This window comes from Chanos chanos, chromosome 5 (assembly GCF_902362185.1).
Source record: "Chanos chanos chromosome 5, fChaCha1.1, whole genome shotgun sequence".
NCBI lineage: Eukaryota > Metazoa > Chordata > Actinopteri > Gonorynchiformes > Chanidae > Chanos > Chanos chanos.
In genome coordinates, this window is record NC_044499.1 from 46,020,620 (window position 1) to 46,045,909 (window position 25,290).

The following is a 25,290-nucleotide window of genomic DNA, read 5'->3' on the forward strand; positions in this document are numbered from 1 at the left end:
GGCGTTTTAAGACAGTTCCGAGTTGTTGAATTAACGTTATGAATGGTGTCGTTCCAACCAGTCACTCGTCATCACTAACGCGGCCAAGCGTTCCTCCACCGTGGGCGAGGTGGTAAACCTGATGTCTGTGGACGCCCAGCGCTTCATGGACCTCACCACATTCCTTAACATGCTGTGGTCAGCGCCGCTGCAGATAGTCTTGGCACTGTTCTTTCTCTGGCAGGTGAGCTACTGTCAACAGTTCTCTGTCTTTTTCTACGGTTGACACACGCACTACTATGGCCAATGTTTACACACACACACACACACTTAACTTTTTTTACTCTGATCCTTTTCTCACACCAACTTCCGGTATGACACAATGTTTTGGGTGACTCTTTTTTTTTTTTTTTCTTTACCTTTGAGTCATGCGAGAGCCAAGCAGGATTAGCACAGATATAAGACATTCAAGGGCTTGAATTGAGTCGTGCAATGTTAGCGCAAGATGCAATGCTCTTTCACCTAATTACACACAATTTGCGTGTTATCAAAACAAGGAGGAGGTCATTTTCATGTCTGCTTGTTGACTTTTGTGTAATTTTTTATTTATCTATTCATTTGGGTTTTTTTGACCGGTAGAACCTGGGTCCCTCTGTGCTAGCTGGAGTGGCTGTGATGATTCTGCTAATCCCCTTCAATGCAGTCATCGCGATGAAAACCAGAGCTTATCAGGTCACTTCTTTCCTCCTTTCTTCTCTCTTCTCTTCTCTCATGTCAATGAAGGAGCTTTCTGAGAAGTGTTTCTGACATGGCTGACCATACTCAGTCTTGCAGACTTGATGCTGTAATTTGTGGCTTGTGTTTGTGGTCTGTGGTTGAACCACCCACGCTGCAACTTGTTCCATCTCTGTTGCTTTATCTATTTAGCTCTAATTAAGGGGAGATAAATACTGCATCTCACATCTCAAGCCTTGAAAAACACTTTCATTTTTATTACAAGGAATGCAACAGAATATAGCAATGTCAATGAAAACCTGCGTTGTTTGTCAGATAAACTGTAAGTGATACTAATGATTTTAGAGAGTTGCAAAATTAAACAGATGCGTAATGGTCGCATAATGCTTTATTACAAATGCTTTATCCTAAATTTCCTTCAGGATCAATAAAGTATCTATCTATCTATCTATCTATCTATCTATCTATCTATCTATCTATCTATCTATCTATCTGTTTTCTCCCCGTTGAGCAGGTGGAGCAGATGGAGTACAAGGACGCACGTATCAAGCTGATGAACGAGATTCTGAACGGCATAAAAGTGCTAAAGCTCTATGCCTGGGAGATCTCCTTCAAAGAGAAAGTGCTCCAGATCCGACAGAAAGAGCTCAACGTGCTTCGTAAGACTGCCTATCTCAGCGCCCTCTCCATCATGGCCTGGACCAGTGCTCCCTTTCTGGTAAAAAGGCCTCATTTGCACTGCTTATCTTAGTTCTTTCATCTCTGTGACATTGTTTACAGCAGAGATGTATGCAAATGAATTTGCAGATCCTTATCTGTTACAGAGACACGTAGGTCGCTCAGGATACAGAACAGCATAGTCATACGTTGAGACGAGGATGGAATGAGGGGCAGAAGTCTGTAATAGAAAAAAACCCCTGAAATGACAAGATAAAGAAATGTTATCTGGAGATGCAGCGTCTGAGAATCATTTGTAAACATCAAAACTTAGATTGGATAACGACAGTTAAGCTGTTTTTTTTTTTTCTTTTCTTTTTTTGATATCAGATACCATTTTAATGCCAAGGCTTTTTTTTTTTTTAGGTTGCCTTGACAACATTTGCTGTGTATGTGACTGTAGATGAAAATAACGTATTGGATGCTGAGAAGGCATTCGTCTCCCTGGCTCTGTTCAACATTTTAAGGTTCCCTTTGAATATGCTTCCGCAAGTCATAAGCAGCATTGTGCAAGTACGTACCCATTCCATGTTTATAACTGTTTATATTCCCGTTTGGCGGCTGCAAGGTTTAGTTTAAATTCGCGCAAATACTGCCTTTGTATTCCTTTCAGAAGTTGTCCAAATAAAAGCTCACTCAGCCTTGAGTAGTGTTTACATGCCGCGTCATCATTCACTAACTCTTAATCATGCATTTTATGATGTTTTTCCCCTTTTTCTTTCTTTTTTTTTTTTTTTTTTTTTTTTTTTGCATTGTCATGGGTAAAAAGGCCGGCGTGTCTTTGAAACGTATTCAGAGTTTCCTGTGTCATGATGAGCTAGACCCTGACAGCATTGACAGAAAACCAACAGCTTCGGGTAAGCAACGAGACTCTTGGCTCTTTTTTTTTTCTTTTTTTTTTTTCTCCTTGAATGTGTGAAATAATAAAACCTCTTCAAGCAAGTCTGAACTAGTTCAGACTGCATCTCATTTTGATGAGTCATACTGAATGTGGATGTCTCTGCACTTTTTCTACTGATTGTTTTACTGATGTGTATAGACAGAGAGTTCGAAAAGTTTTCGGACAGTGACATTCTTGTCGTTGCTGTTGTTGTTGTTGTTGTTGTTGTTGTTTTGGCTCTATCTTGCGGCTCTGTGGCTCTAAAATGATACAGTGAGACTGAGGCGTTGGACGTACAGACTGTTAGCTGTAATTTTAACATTCATCTGTATCAGATCCATTTAGAAATGACGGCACACTTTGTGCCTGGTCCCCCTTATTCTAATCCATTATAAGTTTATTACTTTTTAAAGTGAGCCCACAGGTTTGGTTCTGTTAAGTAAGGCATGTCTAAATCTTTGGCACGTGCGTAGGAAAGGTGTCTTGTCTTTATTCTAGGCTTTGAGTTTTCTCTCGCACCCTGTCGTTGGGACTGGGCAGTATAAGGATGGAAGACATGTCAGCACAATTAAAAAACTGGCCAGCATGAGACACCGATAATCAGAATAAATCAAACAGAGACACTGCAAAAACATTTGACATGCCGCAATCTTTTTGAACAAACAAACAAAAAAAACCTGTATACCTACATAGCCAAGTAAATGCTTGTTTTGTTTTGTTCCTCTTACAGGTAGCACGTATGAAAGGTTATGTTGTTGTCTTTTTATGAAGGCATGTTTTCATCCTGTCTTGTAGAGTACGCAGTAACTGTTGTCAACGGGAAGTTCTCGTGGGCAAAGGAAGATCCAGCTACTCTTCACAAGTAAGATAATGAACCCCATGAATGTCAGCTGCTTACGATGAAGAAAATTACATATCGATGATGGTGTTGACGATGGTGATTATGATGAATCATTGTCACCGTCAACATCATCGTCATCATCATCTTCTTCATCATCATCATCACTACCATGTGTTTGTTAATGTGATGGATCCCTGTGCTTCAGCATTAACGTGATGGTACCTCAGGGATCCCTGTTGGCGGTCGTCGGACACGTCGGCTGCGGGAAGTCCTCCCTGGTGGCCGCCCTGCTGGGAGAAATGGAGAAACTGGAGGGACAGATCTCTGTGCGGGTGTGTTGGCGGAGTCACATATTGACTCGTGTCCTGGGGTTTTTTCGGTAATGACAAATTGTGCTGTTTGTCACACATCTCAACGTTTCATTTGTTCACAGGGCTCCGTGGCTTATGTGCCCCAACAAGCGTGGATCCAGAACGCCACCCTGAGAGATAACATACTGTTCGGAAAGCCCTACGATGAGAGAAAATATCGTTGTATCCTTGAGGCCTGTGCCCTCACGCCAGACTTAGAGGTGCTTCCTGGGGGCGACCTGACTGAAATAGGGGAAAAGGTAAAGACGTCTTCGTTTCTCTCGTCCAAAAAAATAAATAAATAAAATCCTCTATAAAATTACAGTAATTTACCGGCAGCAATTTCATCAGTATTTTGAAATTACAGTACTTTACTGTATTTCCAAATATAGCTGATTATTGTATTTCTGCAGTTTTTTTTCTGCCTCCCTTGTATTTCTAATATGTAGCCCATTGCTTTATTTTTACTTTATAAGTGCAGTATTACAGTTCCTCATTAACAATAGATAAGGAAGAGCAACGATTTTAATTTTCCTGAACGGTAGCTTTCATTTTTCATAACTGTATTACACTCAGCTTAGAGGGAAACCATCTGTTTTGTTTTGTATTGTTTTGTTTTGTTTTCTTCTTCTTCTCTGGGAGATGTTCCTCTCATGTTTGTCTGTGATCATCCGTTTGTTTTTAAATGACATTACGAGTTCTTCTTCTACACATTATAATCCTGTTTTAACTGTGTTATTGAGGTTCCTTACAACGTTTTAATTAATTCATGAACTACTTTCATTATTTCATCGTCAGTGCCATTATAAAACATTCCGAACCGATGGACCCATAAAAGACGTTGCGTAAATAGAATTCGCTGTTGTCATTGCTCTTGTGTTTTGCATGAATTGCCATTGTAAGCCGTGTTTCCACAGGGTATCAACCTGTCTGGGGGGCAGAGACAGAGAGTGAGTCTGGCCAGGGCGCTGTACAGTGAGGCAGATATCTACCTGCTGGATGATCCGTTGTCTGCAGTGGATGCACATGTGGCAAAGCACATTTTTGACCATGTCATCGGCCCAGAGGGAGAACTTAGTGGGAAGGTATTTACATAATGCGTCCTTCAAAAAGTTCGTTATGCCTTAAACACAATCAAAGCCATTTATTCTGGCAACAACAACAAAAAAAAACAAGCTTAATTGAACTGAGAGAAAAACAACTTGAGGAAATTGTCCAGAAATGTTTATGTTTGAAAATAACTCACAGTTCAGTGCAATATGATTAAATATCATTTTATTCTGGTTTTAAAAAATACAGTCGAGCCTGTTTTGTTTAGTTTACTAAAATGGTCTGGGGTTTTTTTTCTCACTATCCTAGGAAGGAAATACTTCTCCTCTCTCTGGTTGACATAATTAGTCAATAGCAATGAGCATTCGAACGGAGATATCGAACCCTGGAGCTCAAGCTGTGTTTGATTGTGTGTTTCCTCTCGCAGACACGTATCCTGGTGACCCACGGCATCAGCTTCCTGCCTCAGGTCGATAACATCCTGGTGATGGTCGAGGGTAGAGTGTCGGAGATGGGTTCTTACCAGGACCTTCTCAAACAGAACGGTGCCTTCGCAGAGTTCCTCAGAAACTACTCTCTGGAAGACATCATCGAAGATGATGAAGTCACCGGTACAGTCGCGCGTAAAAAATATTTCTTTCACGTGCTTACATGTTGAATAACTGGAAGGATGTGGTACTGACGTGACACGCTCATTTAGAGGTACTGCTGGATGAAGAGGAGTCCTTCCCCGATGACGCTCTGAGTAATCACACAGATATGGTGGATAACGAGCCTGTGGTTAACGAGGCCCGGAGACAGTTTATGAGGTAGCCATGTGTTTTGTTATGTTTTGTTTTGCAGCTAGTTTTAATAACTTCCTTAAAATGTTGCAGCCATTTTCTAATAATTTCATACATGGATATAACAATACTCACAGTGTTTCACACTGACAACCATGGCAGATGTCCAAGGGGAAAAAAAAAAAATGAATATGTTCCCATAGGTGGGTGTGTCGGCCAGGATCGCTCTACCTCATGCAGTTCGGTATTAGTCACTGACAGCCGCCTAGTTTACTTAAAGGTACAGCTAGGCAAACAGCGCTCTCCCGTAGGCGTGTTGCTTCATTTGGTAGTATTACTCACCTCATAGTGTGATAAGGCATACTGACTGTCTCTCTCCTCTCTTACCTCGAGTGAGGTCAGTCCAACCTAAGAGTGAGAAAAACAGCTTATTGGATGTTCCCAAACTGGAGGGAAAAACAGGAATTTTTTTTTCTAACAACTGACAATTTTTTACAATCCATGTACGGAAAAAATAAAAACACGTCAAACCCATAAACCCCTTCTCAGTTAGTTCCTTTCATCCTAGGTGGGACAGGAGGCTCTAACAGCACTATGCCGTCTCTGCCGGTCTTTGACGCCTGTTTCTGATAAAGCCCGTGTAGCTCTGCTTGAATCTAACAGCTCCTTTCCTCTGGCCCTAACAGACAGCTGAGTAGCATGTCGATGGATCCGGAGAACCCAAAGACCAGGTCGGTCCGGAGGCGTCGCTGCAGCGAGAGGAGGCCCGGCGAGCCACCACAGGAGAAAAAGGATCAGAAGGTGGAGAAGCTGATTCAGGCCGAGACCACCGAGACGGGACGGGTGAGCGGTTCGCGGCAGCCTCGCCTCGCTTCGCTCTGAGTATCGTTTATCCGCCATTTTAATGGTTCCATTAACGCTTATTAGATTGTGCACTTAGGTGTCTTATATTACAGAAGGGAAGTGGGGGGTGGAGGGGGGAGGGGTGGGGGTGTTTTGTAGTCTACAGGTTTACTGAGAGTACTTTAACCTCTTCCTCCTCTTAACTTGTACTTTCTGTTCGACATGACGTACAGCTGACATCAGCTCCCACTATATCAGGTTCTCCTCGAGGCTTCGACTCCTCCTCCATTCCTTTTTGTTCGACCTCTCTTCATCTGTTTAGCGTTCCTAGTACGTTAATAATGCGTAAATTCTGTCTGCCCCCCCCCCCGTTTAGGTGAAGTTTAAAGTCTACTGGGAGTACGCCAAAGCGGTGGGGCCTCTGCTGTCTGTCTGCATCTGCTTTTTGTACGCGTGCCAGAACGCAGCTGCCATTGGAGCCAACATCTGGCTTAGCCAGTGGACTAATGACGCACAGCTTAACAGGACTGAGGAAAATGTACAGATGAGGGTGGGGGTGTACGCCGCTCTCGGTATTTCACAAGGTAGGCACCTCTATGGCATAAATACATACATACATACATAAATATGCACATGTATATATATATATATATTTATATACACACACACACAGAGACACATATATATGCATACACACACATACATCTACACACACATACATACATATATACGTACTTGCATGTAATGTATGGACATAATGAATCTGTAATTGTCTCAGACTGAATGGATGTGATCTGATCTGAGTTTTCACAGGTTCTGTATAATGATAAGTCTAAATCTGATAAAGATGTTTTAGATAATCCTCGACAGCAGAGACAACCCGAAAACCTACCTTCAAGCAGTCGCTTAACGACGCAGTTGTGGATAATATAAAAAGCAACCACGACTGTAGATATTAACTCATCATTTTTGATGTGAGCCATCTAATTTTACACTCTCTCTGTCTTATTTGGTTGCCATGGTTGCGATCAGGTGACACGCTGACATTTACATTTCATACTACATTAACTCAGCGCAGACTGTTCAGCTAATGTTCCACATGTGGAGTGTTTGGTCTGTTGGGTTTGATTGAGGAGTGTGAACTTGGGGCTGTCCTTCGGGGCTGTTTGTTTTGAGTTTAAGACGCATCCTTGAACTCAAGTCACCCACCCCCCCCCCCCCCCCCCCCCCCCCCCCCCCCCCCAGGTCAAAACAGCTTTGTGACTTTTTTTTTTTTCTCCTATCCTCTTCTGGTCTCTCTATGACAGGCCTCCTAGTTATGCTCTCCACCTTTACTATGGCCCTGGGAAAAATCCATGCGGCTCGTAAGCTGCACCAGGTCTTGCTGGACAACAAATTTCATACCCCTCAGTCTTTCTTTGACACCACTCCCATAGGGCGGATCATCAACCGCTTTTCCAAGGACATCTACGTGATCGACGAGGCTCTTCCCTCCACCGTACTCATGTTCCTGGGCACCTTTTTCTCTTCTTTGTCTACCATCATCGTTATTGTTTCCAGCACACCCATATTTGCAGTGGTCATTGGTCCGTTGGCATTGATTTACTTCTTTGTGCAGGTACTGTCTCTGTTTTGACTGTGTTACAAACAACATTCAGCAAACCTGAATAATCTTGATTTTTTTTTCCCCCTCTTCTTTTTCAAGAATAATATATTTTTGCATGCCAGGGACGCAAGGATGGGGACGCCAGTGCTGTGACCTCTTGACCATTTCATTTCTCCCTCCTTTTTTTGTTGTTTCTTATTTTACTCTCTCTCTCTCCATCTCTCTCTCTCGCTGTCTCTCTCTCTCCCTCTTTCTCTCGCTGTCTCTCTCTCCCTCTCTCTCTCTCTCTTCCTCTCCCTAACCAAGCAGTTATTTCCTGTCTCTCCACTGCCTGCCTACTTCCTGTTCTGCCTGCTGCAATCTGCTTTCATATTCACACACAGATAATCTCAAACTTTCTCACGCATAAATACATACACGCACAGACCACATAGAGAGGAATTAGTGTGGAAACCTGTAGTTTGTCCGCTGGGAGCTCGAGTTGTTTACGTTGGTCCTTTACCTCAGGGTTTGGGTGTACTGTCATAATCCTCCTCCCTGGAGAATCTCAGCAGTTAGGCTTGAAAGCATTGATAGTCTGGTGAGATACTGACCCCTGGTGGTTAACATATAGCACAGCAGCTCAGTTTTCAATGGCTCTGTGTTCAACATCCAGCAGTGCTGAGGATGTGAAATGCAAAATTCACAGACAAGAAATTCAGCACAATGTTTTAGCGATGTTAGGGGTTTTTTTTGTTTCTTTGTTTATTTGTTTTTTAGATTATAAGATTCATATAGTTTTTTGGTGGTGTTCACTGCTTCAGTTGACAGTATTACATAGTTAAAATGGTCATTTTTATTTTTCCTCACAGCACTGCTCACCTGATCTGAAGGACACAGTTCCGCTCCATTCGCAGTACAAATGCAGGGATTTTAAAACAATAAAACCATAACCAAAAAAAAGAAAGAAAGAAAAACAACTTGTAACAACAGTTCTTCCTCCTTTTACTTACCTAAGTCTCTCATTCATAGATGACCACCCTGGTCTCATTTCAGACACTGGATCTCTCAGACGAGGCCTTTGTTTTTCTCCTAGATGTGAACCATGTGGTTAACGGAGAGGCCATGCGTTCCTTTGTGGTGCCCTTCACCTGTGACTAACCTTTGTTTTTGCGTGCTGGTGCAGCACTTTCTTAAACTGTTACAACATTCATGGTGTACTCCATCCTCAATCACCCCGAGGATGTTTTGTGATGGAACTGCTGTGAGCGTTCAGACTTTTTTCAGGCGTGAGAGCGTAAAAAAGAATGGGTGAGAGAGAGAGAGAGAGAGTGAAAGGATGAAAGTGAGCCCGCTTGCTTACCCGTTGTGTCTCGTTCTGCTGCTCCCCCCCACACAGGTGCGCTGATTCTGGCTAACTGTTTACTGTGCCGGGCCTACAGTATGCTGAAGGCAGCTCACACTACCCACCTCAATATGCTCCACGCCATTCTGAGAGCTCCCCAGGGCTTTTTTGAGGCCACTCCCACTGGGAGGGTCTTGAATCGCTTCAGCAAAGATGTGGACACAATAGACACTCTCATTCCAGACAATATTGATATCTGGATGCGCACTTTCTGGTACACAGTAAATGTGCTGCTCATATGCTCTGCCCTCACCCCTATGTTCCTCATAGTCATAGTGCCGTTAATGATGTTCTATTGGTGGGTCCAGGTAAATAGGAAATAAGTCTGCTAACTCATTAATAAAGCATGCTAACGTGTGTTGTTTTTTTGTTTTTTTGTCCTAGCTGCATTATCACTGTCCTAGTGTTGTAGTTACACCATGTGGTTTGGTCATGGATATTAATCACTCTGGGGGTCTTGGTCGTTTTACGAAAAAAACAAAAAACAAACGAATTGAAAAGACTCGACGCCCCAGATTGTTTGTCAAAGGCTGTTCTTTAGCACTCATTTGAGTCTGCTGAAACATTTTACAGATTAGTGCGCTATATCAACGAGCGTGAACCTGAAGTAATATGGATAACGCGATGTAAAATAGTCTTTGAAAGGTTCACCAAATGCAGAAGCTAAGTCAAGTGCATTTGCATGCATCGCATTTCAAATGCATAGCAATGATTTGACTTTAGTGTAAGTGGATGCTTTGAACAAGCATTTCCCCAAAGATATGAGCTGCAAAGTAAGTGTCACATGACAAGTGATTTAAAAAAAAAAAGGATCTATCATCAAATATTAGTCGCAAATACACTCATGGATGAGCGTAAAGAACAGCTGTGTGTAGTTGTAGTTGGTAGATTTTTTTTGTCTTTAGGAATTGCAGTGAATTAGTCTGTTTATTGATATTGTTCATTTCCTTCTCTGGTTTGAGTGTGTTTTATTTTTGTCATATGTTTGCATCTTGTTTCATCAAGCAGATCTTAATTCATGAAACGCTAGCATTCACACACTTTTAACCCAAACTAACAGTTTATCGCTAATGGTGTAGGGCTAATCAATAATTTATACCTCATAAGTGATCAGGTTTCCTTAGCAATAGCGTAGAAATGACTTTTCCCTAATCTGGCAAGCACTTTGTTAACATGCAGTAAGCCATGGACTATAAAACACTCAACAAATCAAGCCGTACTCACCTAAACTGAAAATTTGCTGCTAGGTGCTGGAGGTGGGGGGGGGGGGGTTAAGGTGCCATCAAGCTTGTTCTAAAGAGCTAATATAATATTACTGTAGCGCTCACATTAATCATTTTAAATTGCCGACTAGATTACTGAGAAGACCGTACTAGCATTGAATCTAAGACACCATGCTGACTCTCAGCATCCTTTCTGTTATTCCAGAGAGGTATGGCGTTAGTGCGTTATCACTGATTTTCAGTGGTACCTGTGCCATTAAGCTTTGAGACTCTGTTTTGGTCTTTGTTCTCCTTTGATTCTCAAGAAACATCTGTCTGCACCTCTGTCCTAAAGCGCATGTGTTTCTGCTTACACCTGGAATCTGTCACAACGTCGTCTTAACTTTCTGTTACAACCTTTATAATTGTTTTAACTACATATATTCCTTTTTGGTATGGCTTATGTTTTGCATGGCTTTGAGAACTGTATCTTCCCTCTTATCTACATGCTCTTTTGCTTTGGGAAAAGGGACTGCGTGTTAAATGGTTTAAATGTTTGGTGCATGTTTCATAAACTCAGATTTTCAAAATTTTAGGACGTTTATTTAATTTTTTTTTTTTTTACAAAGTTTACTGTTGATTGTTTTTTTTTTCTTTTAAATGCTTTAGAACTTTACGATAACACTGTATTTTAAATGTATTACTGTACAGTGTTACATGAGAAATGAAATTAGACTTTATTTAATGAAAGTTGTAATTCTATCAAAACTTTATTTTTTTCAGTTTCACTTGTTAGGATGTCTGTGCATTGAAATGTTCAAGGTGAAAATTCATGAAATCCTCTGCAGAGTTAACAAAGCACCTTATAATGGAATGATCCTCACCAGACATCATGAGAATTACTGGCATAGTGTTAGTTTTGTTTTTTTTTTGGTGTTGGTCAGCAAATCATATATTAAATCATAGTTTACAGTGACGTAGGTCTCAACTTTTATAGGTCAACCAAGAGCCAAGAGATATAACTGCAAAAACAGGAACAGTCTGTTACTGAAACAAATTGTCGTCAGAGGTAATGAAAGCCAAACCGGTCTGCAGATGATCTCTGAATTTTGACCTTAACTTCTGTGTTACTGTGATGTTTTTGATGTGTGTCTGTCGGTCATATGTAGAGCAGTTAAACAGGATAATTGTTTCTCTCCCCTCGATTTCCTCCGTAGAGATTTTATGTTGCCACATCACGGCAGCTAAAGAGACTGGAGTCGGTCAGTAGGTCACCCATATACTCTCATTTTTCGGAGACCGTCACTGGCACTAGTGTGATCCGTGCCTACGGGCGAAATGAAGCCTTTGTGCTCATGAGTGATATGAAAGTGGATGAAAACCAAAAGAGTTACTACCCTGGTATTGTTTCAAACAGGTAGGTCTTGCTTTACTAACTCTTGGATGCATGGTTCTGTGCAGATGTAAGAACTATTACTTTTTTTTTTATTTCTTTTTTTTTGCATGTCTCCTTGATAGGATTTTAGTTTTGATTTGACGCAGGTGCGTAGGGTGAGATACAGTGCCAAGCCTCTGTCATTTTCACCATCAAAATGAAGTTTAGAACATTACATTGCATTTATTCATTCAGCAGACGCTTTTATCCAAAGCAACTTCACAGAGAGGCAGACTACAAAACTGAGAATGTAGCCATTAAGGGGCCGCCTGTGGCCGCCACCATGGTCAATGTTAGACCAGGTTCGCGTGCACAAAAAAAGTGTAAGACAGTAAGCGAGTGAACTACAAATAGATACAACTTGGTATACAGCATAGCCCCATAATCTAAAGCCATTATCGTGTACCTGCCAACATAAGGTATCTCAAAAATAAGTGCTAAGTGGTACCCATCATAGAGGGGTAGGAAATCTACATCATTAAACTAAGTGCACGCAGGATTAGAAGCAGATGCTCTTCTCGTCTTGCTTTCTGTTCTCTACACCGTTTAGTCCCCATCCCCCCCCCCCGCGTTACCCAGAAAGGTAACTACCGTAAAAGGAACTTCAAGTTGGGTCGCAGTTCATTTGAGAATCCATTTGAGATGTGCCGCTGATCTTTCGAGTGTTGTGACTGTGTGCTGTTTTGATGGGACCAGGTGGCTGGGGGTGCGCATTGAGTTCATTGGGAATTGCATTGTGCTGTTTGCCGCTCTGTTTGCGGTCATCGGGAAGGACAAGCTGAATCCAGGCTTGGTTGGGCTCTCAGTGTCATATGCACTACAGGTGGGATGAAACCCTCAGTATATTTTTTTATGCCAGTTTTAAGGCAGCAAAGTATTTATTCACTTTGGAACATATGTATATACCTCATACAGTATCCATTAAAATATAAAAGTATAGCCTATATTATCAACATGGAATTTAAGTTCTACAAAGTATATTCAAAAGCTCAACACAGAATTTCACCAGGTATCTGATAAATTGTGCTGAGTGCATGGAACTCTCCTTTTGCAAACCTATGTCACCATCAGTCCAAGATATATGTTGTGATTTGATGTCTTTTTTTCCTATGAACCATGTAACAATATTGATTCAATGGAATAGGTCACTATGTCTTTGAACTGGATGGTGAGAATGACCTCTGACCTTGAGAGCAACATTGTAGCTGTGGAGAGAGTGAAGGAATACTCAGAAACACCGACTGAGGTACAACAGAATGATCCAAATCAATAGCACTACACACACACACACACACAAACATGAACCCCGTGGTGTGGTCAGAAGTATTTTAGAGAGAGAAGGTGAAGGAACACTACTGGTATTCCCATCTCCTTCTCTAATGAGAACCTGTGGGGTTGGTAGCTTCTCTGGTATGGACTGTTGAAAATTGTTTAGTTTCAGAATTGTTTAGTTTGTAGCAGTTGAGTTTTCTGGGGGGGTCTTGTTGACTGTCTTGGAGGACACTTTTGCAGTCTTACTTCGGGCTGTATCCTGCACTGGTCGGTCCTGCAGTCTGTCACTGACCACTGATGTCTTACACATTAGATGTGTCAGGTGCACCCTATAGGAAGCTAAACACCAACACTTGGCACAAATCACATATACTTATACACTGTATTAAAGCGCTGTGTTACGGTATGTAACCTGTTGAGAGTATTGGTTTAGATTTTCAATTCCGTGTTTGAAGATCTGAGTGTTTGATTTGCGCCAGTTTCATGTGTGTTTTTGCAGGCTCCATGGGAAGTAGAGAATAAGAAGCCTCCACATGACTGGCCAGCTCAGGGGAATGTAGAGTTTGTTGACTACAGCGTACGATACCGGGAGGGGTTAGACCTGGTACTCAGGAATCTCTCACTGAAGGTCAAAGGAGGAGAAAAGGTCAGTAACATCCACACATGCACCAAAGGATTGTGTTTACACTATGTTAATAGCTACAATGAAGATATCACACCGCATTAAAGCTATTATGGCTCATTGGTATCCACACAATGAGTGATTGATTGCTCTAGTTAAGATAGGGTTAATTTACGGCTTCCAGAATCGATAGTACTCGAGGTAAGTTTAAAACAAAATTCATAAAACTGATGATCAAATATATAGCAAATATATAATATCTACTTGCCTGCTTTATCCATTCAGGTGCTTTTGTGAGGCTTTTTTTCGGTTTCAAAAGCAGCCTGATCTAAAGCGCTGGTGCTTTGATCGATTCCACACAGCACTCACCACAGTCTTCATTTCTCAGTGTTGTTGCACTTTGTGGTGGTTCTCTCAGTCACATGACTTGTGCTTCATATGGTTTTTGTTTCGACCCCGAATCCCAGGAATTCTCTCCACATCGCTGCTTTCGTGGTGGTCACCTTTTCGTTTACTCCACAGATTGGAATTGTGGGAAGGACAGGTGCCGGCAAGTCCTCCATGACTCTGTGCCTGTTTCGTCTGTTGGAAGCGGCAGGTGGTGAGATCACCATCGACGGGGTGAAGATCGCTGAGATCGGACTCCACGACCTCAGGTCCAAACTTACCATCATCCCTCAGGTCTGTGTGCTGGCCTCCACGCACCTCTGTCTTCGGTTTTAATTTAAACATGGCATACCCTTAAGGGAAAAGGCTATTTATTGTAATAATAATATTCTCTCTCATGTTTTGTTTACCATGTCAGCAAAAATCTTCTCATAGAGTGCCATAAAGCTTTTTTTCATTGTAGTAAGTTGTGCCCACTTTAAAGGGAAGTGTGAAAGCCAAGCACCTCTGGGCTCACAAAACAGCTTGTAATATTATTTCAGTGGCTAATTAGCTCTTTTGCGTCAAAACACAAGCGTGGCTAATTGGAAGCGTACTTGAATCCAGATTGTTAATGTTTTTCGGTTAGTCTTCGTTTTTGTTTTCTGTAGTAAAAAACCCATTCTAAAACGTTGACCCTAATTCACTTTTTAACACATTCTTTCCATACCCACATGCAAACCTATTGGCAATGTGATTTATCCTGGTTTGTTGCAATTACTTTGTACATCCAGGTAATACTGGATTAGTTTAGGGATATTTTAATCTGCATTCCATATCCTTAATCAGTATCATATGTTGTTGTTGTTTTTTTCCCCACACAACAGCTTTATTTGATTATTTACTGAAGTATGCACTTTATGAATGACTTGTCGTTTTTTTTAGGAACCTGTGTTATTCTCTGGGACTCTGCGGATGAATCTTGACCCCTTCGATAAATATAACGATGAGGAAGTGTGGAAGGCTCTAGAACTTTCTCATCTTCACAAATTTGTCAGTAATCAGCCTGCTCAACTCAATGTTGAGTGCTCTGAAGGAGGAGAAAATCTAAGGTAATCCAAAACTTGATTTATAACAATATGCATGAAATTGGCTATAATTCTTTATACTATGACTGTTTATGAACTAAACGGTTAAAAATATTACTACTTGTATGTCGATTGTATGTATGCTGTAAGACATGGGTAGACGTGTTGCTGACTGAAGTTTAACTGATGCAATATTTCTGTATCATTTTGCGTGAACCATGTGTATGTTTAACCGTGTGTATTTGTTCAGCGTGGGTCAGAGGCAGCTGGTGTGTCTGGCAAGAGCCTTGCTGAGGAAGACCAGAATCCTCATCCTCGACGAGGCCACCGCAGCCATCGACCTGGAGACAGATGACCTCATTCAGTCCACCATCCGAACACAGTTTGAGGACTGCACAGTTTTCACAATCGCTCATAGACTCAACACCATCATGGACTACACTAGGTACAGTAAATCAAATACACATCAGATTTTATGCCCTGATGAACTCAATATCCTCACAGATATGCACAGCAGTTCAAATCTTAGCCCAAGTTCAGGCTTCCACAGACCTCATTCCTCCTCAGATCCCTACATTATGTGCAAAATTGCATGATTTTTTTTTTTGCACACCTGCAATGCTGTAGATCAAAAACGGTGTTTTTGAAGCTTCATTTTTGAGATACCTCAGGCTTGAGATGTCTCAAGTTTTTAACTCCCTTTTCATTCCAGTGTTGTTGGAGACAGTACACAGACACCTTAAACATACTTTAAGAGTTCTAAAATAGTAACATCCAACTTTTGTTTAAAAAAAAAAAAAAAAACCAGTATACAGAGTTCTTACTAACGCATTTTAGACCAGATGGAGACTGGTGTTATTAGTACATGTCTTGCTGTTCAGTGTTAGCTCATGCTAACATGTTTGTCTTCTGTTCTTGTCTGCAGAGTGCTTGTGTTGGACAAGGGACAGATAGCAGAATTTGATACACCAACGAACCTTATCGCTCAGAAAGGAATATTCTACGGAATGGCAAAAGACGCAGGGTTGGCGTAATCTCACTACACTGTATAAATCCAACAGTGCCTTCATGCAAAATAGAAAACCAGTGAATGTATCTTTTTTTTTTTTTTTACTCAGCAGTAAGCTGCATCCAGGACCTATCTATGTTTTTATGTCATTTTTTTTTGTTTGTTTCTTAAGAACTGCAGTGCCACTGTTCTTGTGACGAGCGCGTTTGTGATGAAGCCGTCTATTTTTGTACTGTATCGTTTAAGTTACTTTTTTGAGCTGTTCTGTAGGGAAGATTACTGCTCAGATAATATGTGATTCTTTTTTTTTTTTTTTGTAAACCAAATCTGTTAAAAAAAAAAAAACAAAACAAAAAAAACTTGAATTCTATTACCAAAATTGGAGTGCTGTTATTACATTTATTAAAAAAAAGAAAGGAAAAAAAAAACAATTTACTGTTCCCATTGTCCTTCACTATTTTCCTGTTCTCTCCCTCAGAGAATTAGCTTTTCATACGGCGTTGGATAGCAGTATGCTACTGTCTGTCGCTCCAAGATGACTATCTAAAGTATCTTCCTCTTTCTCGACCTCGGTTGTTTTGACCAACTTTTTTTTTTGACCGAACACCCTCTTGTATCTCAGCGGTCAATCTCAATATCCACTGGAGTCGGTGCCTTCAATCCACCATCTGTGTTAACTGCTTTACGTAAATGTAGCCAACTTGTCTCCTTATCTTACGATCTTCTACTTTTTCGCTCTGTTCAATGATTCTCATTGTTCTTCGGCTTTTTCCTTGCTGGCGCTTATTTTGCGAACGTAAACAGAAATGTCCACATCGCACGTGAAGAATTTCTAACATCAGATATAATCCTCAGCAGTTATAATTCACTTAAAAAAAAACAAACAAACATTTGTTTTAAATACTTTTGAGTAATATTACACAGCAATTAATGAAGGTATGTGAGTAGAAGTAGTTTGACTGAACAGCGGGAATTGCGCGCGAGGAGCTGTATGTATAGAATTTAAGAGGCAACACGGTTCATTTTATAGGGTTACTGTCTGTGACTTCATGGAATGCATAGGTAAGCATATGGTATACATTAGATTTAGAAATATAATGAGCCTTTCATTTTTAATATTTCTTTCAAACATATATAATAGGTTTATTGTTTAAAAAATGTTAAAACTGTTAAGTTTTACCTCGTTTTTTTTTTTTAAATTGGCGTCAACCGCTTAAAAAAATGTTAACAAGGTTTCTAAAACATTTCTGATTGAATTTTAACCTCTAATAATTTATTCTCTAATAACGGAGGGATGATTTTCAAAAAGACACAAAGCTTTTCCATTTTAGACGAACAACGTAAGAAGACAAGATAATGTTTGCCGACACGTAGCAGTATAATCTCAAGAATATTATTTGTGATCTCCTCTCTCTCTCTCTCTCTCCCTCTCTCTCTCTCTCTCTCTCTCGGTCTCTATGTAAGTGTCTCTCACTCTACAACACACATACTCTTCAAACTTTACACCACAAGAGGGTGCCTGTCTGACACTTGGTAAACGCTGCTTTTGTAAGAAGCAACAGTAAAGTTACATCCTGTCATGAAAATCTGATGCAGCGGAGACACCTTTTTGATTTGACCTTGTCTTTGATGTAACGTCTTTGAATCTTTGATGTATTGTGTGCTCTTACTTCATAGTTTATAACTGGAACCAACAAACATTCATTTAAGGTTTTTTTTCTTTTTTTAAAGATGGGATTTTCATTTGCAGCAGCCAGAAATGAGCAGTTCCCATCTCATTAGTTACAACTAATAAAGCTACTTCAATAGCTTCTAATCCTAACATTTCCTTACCACTCAACTGTGGAGACATGTCTCGTGTACAGTAGTCTCAAGTCAGCGGTCTTCGCGTATCTTTGCTATAATATTTTTGCCGTAGTAGTATGCTATTCTCGCTCGCTCATTATCTGAGCCGCTTACCCTAATTAGGGGTGCCTATCCCAGCATCCATTGGGCGAAAGGCGAGGAAACACACTGGACAAGTCACTGGTCCATCGCAGAGTATGCTATTCTAAAAACAATTATTATATTATGAAATAAGCCACGTACTTTGTGCAGATTTTGTTAAATCCATTAACTGGAAGCATTCATTTCAAATGTCAAACATTTCATCATCTAAAATTGCTCAAATGAATGACATGGACCCACAAAAATCTCGACTATCACTCCATAGTTATTATTGCCTCTCGAATCAAGCTTAGTCATGACATGTCTGCCTAATCCAAAACTTGATGAATCATTTGATTCATCATAAAAAAACAACTTCTAATGTGGTTTAGTTAAAGTGACAAACGTTGGCAATGTTACAGACTTCCTAATGGGAGACCAGTTTATTTCGAGCTAATCTCGCAAACAAGATGTATCATGCTCTACGGCTAAGTTTGGCTTGGGGGGAGGGGACATGAGGTTGGCTTTTCCTGTGCTGTGTTCTTAAAGTGTCTTGGTGCTGTTTCTTCATTAAATATCACCACTCCCCACTACCACTTTTGACAGGTGATGGATCCGGTTAGACAAATGAGTGCAAAGTGCCAAGATTCAATGCAACACTGTACCTTAAGGGAAAGCCACATGAATGGTTTGGCTCCTGCCTCCTGTTTCCCAGATCACTCGATGCTGCAGGCTGAGGAATTACGGATGGAAAAAAAAGAGAGAGAAAGAGAGAGAGAGCAGAAGAGAGATTTAAGTCGTGACAAAGCAAGATCCATCTGTAGAACAAAACAAAGCAAGATTTGTTAGACAAAAAATTCTGTGCTGTGTCAGTGAATCAAATCGACTTTGGATGTGTGTAGCAATGCGTACTGTCATTGTTACTGCTTTTACATGGTTGAAATCCAACAGGGTATCTTTTATGGGTGATGGAAGATTTGCTAGAAGTTTCTTATCCTCAGATAACCTTTGGCTCTCGTCGTCCGTGTGAACGTGACGTTACATGTTATCATAACCCAAGAGAACGTTCAGTACACATACAGGAAACTCTGATCACTCAGAGGTAAAAGAAGCTGAATATATTGTCTGGATTTAATTTTAACATCTGGAAAGTCTGGAAAATTAAGTTTTAAATCATATAGTTGAAGGGTGTGAAGATACTGCCTTACATTCAAAACATGTTGCTCAGCCTCCATGGTAGTGTGTATCCTTAAATAAAGCAGCATAAGTCGGCAACACGTAAATCACACCTTTTGGTTATCCGCTTAAATATGCATAACTGTATATACTGCAATAAATATATATACATATAATACCACAGAAATACACGAGGCAGGTTTTGCTTTTGAGCCAAGTTTAGTGTGATATTTCCCTAATGGGATCTTAACATAAATGTTATATTTTTGTTGTTTAAAAATCAGAACAGGCTACACTAACAATCGAAAGGTATTTTGAGGACAGCGAAAATATCTAATACTACTTTTTGCTTAAGAACTTTTTTAACAAATCACATCATGTTTCAAATTGCTCCAGTACAAATGATTTGACGAGATAAAGTGATAGAAAAGATATTCCAATTAAATGCAGGAAAAGTACCCAAATCCAACTCATTCATAATCAAACCATTCCCGGTATTTTAAGCTGTCGTGCTATTTGAAACGTTGTCTATCATATCTTTTCGGTCTGCCAAAAAAAAAAAAAAAAAAAAATCATTCTATTATTGTCTACCCTTTCATGGCCTCAAGTTTTGTCTGTCCTCACTAACATCTTACACATTTGACAAGAGTTTATTTCTTCCTGTTCCAAATTAAACATTTAACAAAGATTGTGTGTTACCTCCTTAAAGGGCATGTAAGGTAACGTGTCTCTATGTGATAGACGTGAAAGAATGTACTGTGTTGTTGCACACCTCCAACTATCAATCATAGTCATTGGTAACTCTCAGCATGCCAGTAGTCGGGTCTAATCACTAGGTTTAACACTGCTTTAGGCCACACTGTCCTAAACCCAATTCTTTAAAAAGAAAAAAGAAACCACGACTGTGATGTTTAACAACCGGACACAATAAGCCTGGTCTGAAATGTGTTTTCAGTTGTCGCCTGATTTATTTGGACAGAACCTGTGCAACTAGATTTGGACCTGTAGCTCCATATGCACCTAAATTCCTTAGATATTGGTTTAAAATGTGCTTTTTTGGGGGGGGGGGGATTGTAGATGTTTATTCAATAGAGGATCATAAGCAGATGAAATGCAATGGAGTATTCCTGATGAACAGGGGTTACAGATGAAAAGCTCTTCTCAGAAATGTGAGTGTGTGTGTGTGTGTGTGTGTGTGTGTGTCTCAGATCAGATGCATGCATTCAGATGAAATCTTAATTCAGGAACTGTCTGCTCCCTGTCTCCTGATGTTAGATTTGTCCAGCCTCAACTTGTAAATCAGATTAACAAGATCAATAGGAATTGTACACACTTTGTCCAAATATCAGACAGTATAATAAGCGTATAGTTTTTAATCATAACAGCTTTAATTTTGATGGGGTTTGGGGGAACTTGTCCTCATTTGACACAGAGACTTGTACGATGTGTAGACTGTGGATTTTTTTTTCCAGAGGGTATTTGAGGCCAGAGAATTTTCAAGAATTATGCGTATCTCCTCAGTTTGTTTACTGGAAAACTAATCCATGGCACAAAAACAGGCATTGTAAAAGTGTGTGTGTGTGTGTGTGTCTGCACGCGCATGTGTGTGTGTGTGTGCAGGTGTGCATGTGCGTGTGTGTGTACGGAGGGGGGGTGAAATGAGGTGAAAACTCTTAAGCACAACCAAGTGTTAAAAAAAAGTTGTAACCTGAAAATACCTTTACTCTGGAAATTAGTAGGGCACTGGAAACAATCACGGGGAGAAAGTAGGAAATTCCAGTTCCATTTCATTTCATTTTTTTTTTTTTTTACACTTTAATCTTTTCGTTTTGAATAGGCAGTCACACGATTTAAAGCAAGATTTCCTACTGTAAAAATGAGAAGTCACCATGCCTTATAAAAGCAATGCAACTTAATTCTTTTGATATTCTTACTGGTTTCAACCATGAGTTTAAGAAAGAAAGAAAGAAAAAAAAGCAGGGTCAAAGTTGCCTTATAATTGATGGCTGCTTTTTGTTTGTTTGTTTGTTTTTATAAACCAAACCTGAGATGATGATTTAGTACTTAGCTGTATGGTCACATCAGTGTTCGTCAGTGTTTTCTGTAAGGAAAGCATAATGCTCAGTTCCAAGTAAGGGCAGAGACTACGTCTGTGTCAATGTAAGTATGTTAGTACGATCGGCTGGGAGAATGGCCTCTATTAAACAAGAAAACTCTGTGTCACTCTCCCTGAATGAACTCATCTGTGTCGACTCAAATGAATAACGCGCATATGCAGGCTAAAAATGAACAGGAATAGCATAATCCCCAATAAGCTATTATTATCATAATTAGTGTAATGTAATTTTTCGAACCTTTTCATATTTGTCTAAATTATGCATCGAGGACTCGTATTTTCTCATGATTCCAACGTCCTTGAATGAACTTACCACGCATTGTTATGTCGGAAATTAGCAAAAAAGTTCTGCTTTATTTCCCCCAGAGTTCCATGGGCAATGCAAATGCCCAGTGTGTGTCCGTTTCATATTATTTATGATGACATGAACAAGGAAACATTAAGTAATAACTCTAAAAGATACAATGTCCTACAACGTGTCAATAAAGCTCAGCTCGAGAGTTTCAGAGTGCTCGAAGCCATGTCCCTACTCCTCGGTGGGTTTGAGCAACGATTGCAAGGCGTACGCAGACGAGGAGAGACAGGTGTTTATTGCTCTGGGTGGAACATATCCCTTCAGATCATGGTTCTGTGTCTTTTGAGACGACAACAAGAGATGACAAGAGTCATTTCACAATTGTCATGAAGGCAAAACTCCTCTCTCCAGTTTCCCTCTCTCGCGCCTTCTTCTCTCTCTCTCTCGAAACAGACCACACAAACCGTTAAATCATATGTATTAGTAGTAGTAGTAGTAGTAGTAGGAGTAATGTAGTAGTAGTAGCTGTAATAGTAGTGGGAGTATTATTGTTATTGTTGTTGTTGTTGTTGTTGTTGTTGCAATATCATATTTCAGATTAAAAACTTACAATGAAGACACATTGCTTATATTGTGCATTAGGCATTATTAATATATATTAATATATTGTAAACTCGATCAAAATTCGATCAAAATCAGGTCTGAGTTTGCCAAGATCTGACAGGACAGGGACAACATATTTTCCTTGGCATATACCTTTTTAGGTTTGCTGCGTAAATCTTTGATTTATAGGGTCACTTAAATGATTGTCCCTTTACGTAGAGGCATTTTAATGATACACCTGACATACATATGCTGTCCTCTATCAGTCAGCCCGCACCTAGAGTTTTAGCTGTAACAAAGTACTGGATATGAAACTCGTTAAAATGATTAAGTAATGATAAACATGTAAGCATCAAAGCTGCGCACTTATCGAAAATACGCATTCTTCTGCAAGCACGCGGCTTACATCTAAAGGGTTAAAGCGCGCTACAGCAGTTTTTCTAATAGGCAGGTGTTCCAGTACCAACCCAACTTTAGGCAGATGTTTTTAAGTCTCTTTCAAGACCTAGAGAGCAATTCATAACTGTCATTTGCGCGTAAGGGCGAGTTCTGTGGTCAGGAGAATAGCCTATGTTTATAAAGACAGGACGTTCTACTTTAAATAATCGGGGTATAAATAGATCGAACTCATCTTTCCCGACTTCATTGTAGAATCTCATCGATTCCTGGGTTTAAAATATTTCAACTTTTCTTAAAAACTTGGGCATATTTAGTCAAGTTCCTTAGCTACATGATTGATATCTTAATCCAGTTAATCCCGAGACCCATTATTGGCTCCAAAATGTGGTGGATGCTGTTTCCACGCTGGATCTGGTTCCTGGCTGTACAGTCCTTGATCTTCCTCGTGAGCGACACCGTCAAAGGAATGAGTTTGCCAAAAGTAATGTACTCTCACGCGGGTATCTGTCCGAACGAGATGAACCCAAATTTGTGGGTAGATGCAATGAGCACCTGCACCCGAGAGTGTGAATCTGATCAGGTGAGTTTCAGTTGTGCATTTTTTTTTTAATGGAGTGGTTTATTCATGCACACACTTTGAATACCTTGATGCAAATTTGTTCTGATTCTTCACAGAAGTCATTTTTTGCACAAATAAGTTCTTTTTCTCCAATGCATTAAAATGGTTGAGAAACTGTTTATTAATTTATTAACTGTTTATTAATTCTTATATTCCTATACTAAGATGATGTGTCAAATAGTGAGTCATTTAAAAAAAAAAAAACTCAAATAAATTTGCTCAAGAGTGTCAAAAATTTCAAAATGTTTTTGTTCTTCACTGTACAGGAATGCGAAGTATCTGAAAAGTGCTGTTCAAATGTTTGCGGGAACCGGAGCTGCGTGGCTGCCCGCTACATAGATGCGACAGGGAAGAAAGGTCCTGTGGGCATGCCCAAAGAGGCAACATGTGACAAGTTCATGTGCACTCAGCAAGGCTCTGAATGTGAGATCTGGGACGGGCAGCCGGTGTGCAAGTGCCGTGACCGCTGTGAGCGGGAGCCCCACTTTACCTGCGCCTCAGACGGAATGACTTATTACAACAAGTGCTACATGGATGCGGAAGCCTGCTCCAAGGGCATCTCCCTCTCTGTAGTGACCTGTCAGTTCCACCTGACCTGGCCCAACACCAGCCCGTTACCTGTAGGCACGACGGCCCACCCCACCACCGCGCTCTTAGAGACGACCCCTGTGGATATGCACGCACCTGTCATGGCGGGTAGCCCACCTCACCAGTCTGTGTACGTGGGAGAGACGGCCAGCTTCCTCTGCGAAGTGACCGGTCGGCCTAAGCCTGAGATAACCTGGGAAAAGCAGTCAGAGGGGAAGGAGAACGTGGTCATGAAACCCAACCACGTACGTGGGAACATTGTCGTCACCAACATCGGCCAGCTGGTCATCTACAACGCTCAGCCTCAAGATGCGGGTACGTATACCTGCACTGCAAAGAACTCGGGTGGTGTGATCCAAGTTCATTTCCCCCTCTCTGTGGTCCAGAAAGACATAGAGAAGAAAGAGGACCACAGTAACTCTACCCGATTTCCTGCAGAAGAGTGCCTCAAGCTGCCTGACACTGAAGACTGTGGTGAGGAAAAAGTGAGCTGGCATTACGACGCCAAGAGAAACGACTGCTTTACCTTTACCTATGGCAACTGTAATAAAAACCTAAATCACTTTGACACATATGAGTCATGCATGCTGTCCTGCCAGAAAGAGCTGGCTGCACCTTGCGCCCTGCCTAGCTTGCAAGGACCTTGCAAGGCATACGAACCACGCTGGGCATACAGCAGTTCCCTTCACCAGTGCCAACCCTTCATCTACGGTGGCTGCGGAGGCAACGAGAACAACTTTGAGACGAAAGAAGCCTGCGAGGATGCCTGCCCGTTTCCCAGAAACCACCGCTGCAAGGCTTGCAAGCCGCGACACAAGATGGTGACAAGCTTTTGCAAGAGCGACTTTGTCATCTTGGGTCGGATGACGGAGCTGACGGAGGACCAGGACACGGGCCACGCTCTCATTACAGTGGAGGAGATCCTGAAGGACGAGAAGATGGGACTCAAGTTCTTCGGGAAAGAGCCATTAGAGGTGACCCTGCAAAACATGGACTGGAACTGTCCGTGCCCGAACGTCACCACTTCTGACGGCCAGATCATCATCATGGGCGATGTGCACAACGGCATGGCTGTCCTGCAGCCCGATAGCTTTGTCAGCTTGAGTAACATTCGGCGAATCCGTAAGCTCCGGGAGGTCATCAGTAAGAACACGTGTGACATCCTGAAAGAGTTCACCCAGTAATAAATATACTCCCTGTCATTACACAGTGACTTCAAGTCCCTTAATCCGACATCAATGTATAATATGTAAATCCAGGCTATAAGTTCACAAAATAAGTGCAGAAGTTGATTTAAATGACAACAAAATATATATATATATATATCTAAACATCTTGCATTACAATACATTCTGCATTTTATTTTACATTTTATTGCCCATCTTTGCATATTTTCCCCAGGTCTCC

The 25,290-nt window shown here is 40.9% G+C and overlaps 2 protein-coding genes across 2 annotated transcripts in view; both read left to right on the forward strand.

The window, feature by feature from the left end:
* abcc3 (ATP-binding cassette, sub-family C (CFTR/MRP), member 3) overlaps positions 1-16,417 on the forward strand; it is a 35,129-nt gene extending 18,712 nt beyond the window's left edge. Inside the window, exons 10-31 of the mRNA XM_030773231.1 lie at positions 62-223; positions 619-711; positions 1,229-1,432; positions 1,798-1,944; positions 2,201-2,288; positions 3,107-3,173; positions 3,358-3,514; positions 3,586-3,762; positions 4,420-4,587; positions 4,980-5,163; positions 5,253-5,361; positions 6,021-6,177; positions 6,554-6,761; positions 9,162-9,475; positions 11,587-11,786; positions 12,501-12,627; positions 12,949-13,050; positions 13,576-13,722; positions 14,221-14,379; positions 15,010-15,176; positions 15,403-15,597; positions 16,078-16,417. Of these exons, the coding sequence (XP_030629091.1) occupies positions 62-223; positions 619-711; positions 1,229-1,432; positions 1,798-1,944; positions 2,201-2,288; positions 3,107-3,173; positions 3,358-3,514; positions 3,586-3,762; positions 4,420-4,587; positions 4,980-5,163; positions 5,253-5,361; positions 6,021-6,177; positions 6,554-6,761; positions 9,162-9,475; positions 11,587-11,786; positions 12,501-12,627; positions 12,949-13,050; positions 13,576-13,722; positions 14,221-14,379; positions 15,010-15,176; positions 15,403-15,597; positions 16,078-16,186 (3,441 nt within the window). The 3' untranslated portion in view covers positions 16,187-16,417. The remainder of the gene's footprint in view (positions 1-61; positions 224-618; positions 712-1,228; positions 1,433-1,797; positions 1,945-2,200; positions 2,289-3,106; positions 3,174-3,357; positions 3,515-3,585; positions 3,763-4,419; positions 4,588-4,979; positions 5,164-5,252; positions 5,362-6,020; positions 6,178-6,553; positions 6,762-9,161; positions 9,476-11,586; positions 11,787-12,500; positions 12,628-12,948; positions 13,051-13,575; positions 13,723-14,220; positions 14,380-15,009; positions 15,177-15,402; positions 15,598-16,077) is intronic.
* A 6,641-nt stretch (positions 16,418-23,058) lies between these two features.
* On the forward strand, positions 23,059-25,067 carry wfikkn2b (WAP, follistatin/kazal, immunoglobulin, kunitz and netrin domain containing 2b). Its single transcript, XM_030773232.1, has 2 exons — positions 23,059-23,256; positions 23,562-25,067. Exons 1-2 carry the CDS (start codon positions 23,059-23,061, stop codon positions 25,065-25,067), a joined length of 1,704 nt encoding a protein of 567 aa, XP_030629092.1.
* The last annotated feature ends 223 nt before the right edge of the window (positions 25,068-25,290 follow it).

Coding starts and splice junctions, on each gene's coding strand:
- wfikkn2b (XM_030773232.1), top strand. CDS start 23,059: ATGTGGTGGATGCTGTTTCCACGCTGGATCTGGTTCCTGGCTGTACAG. Junction 23,257..23,561: donor GAGAGTGTGAATCTGATCAG/GTGAGTTTCAGT, acceptor TTCACTGTACAG/GAATGCGAAGTATCTGAAAA.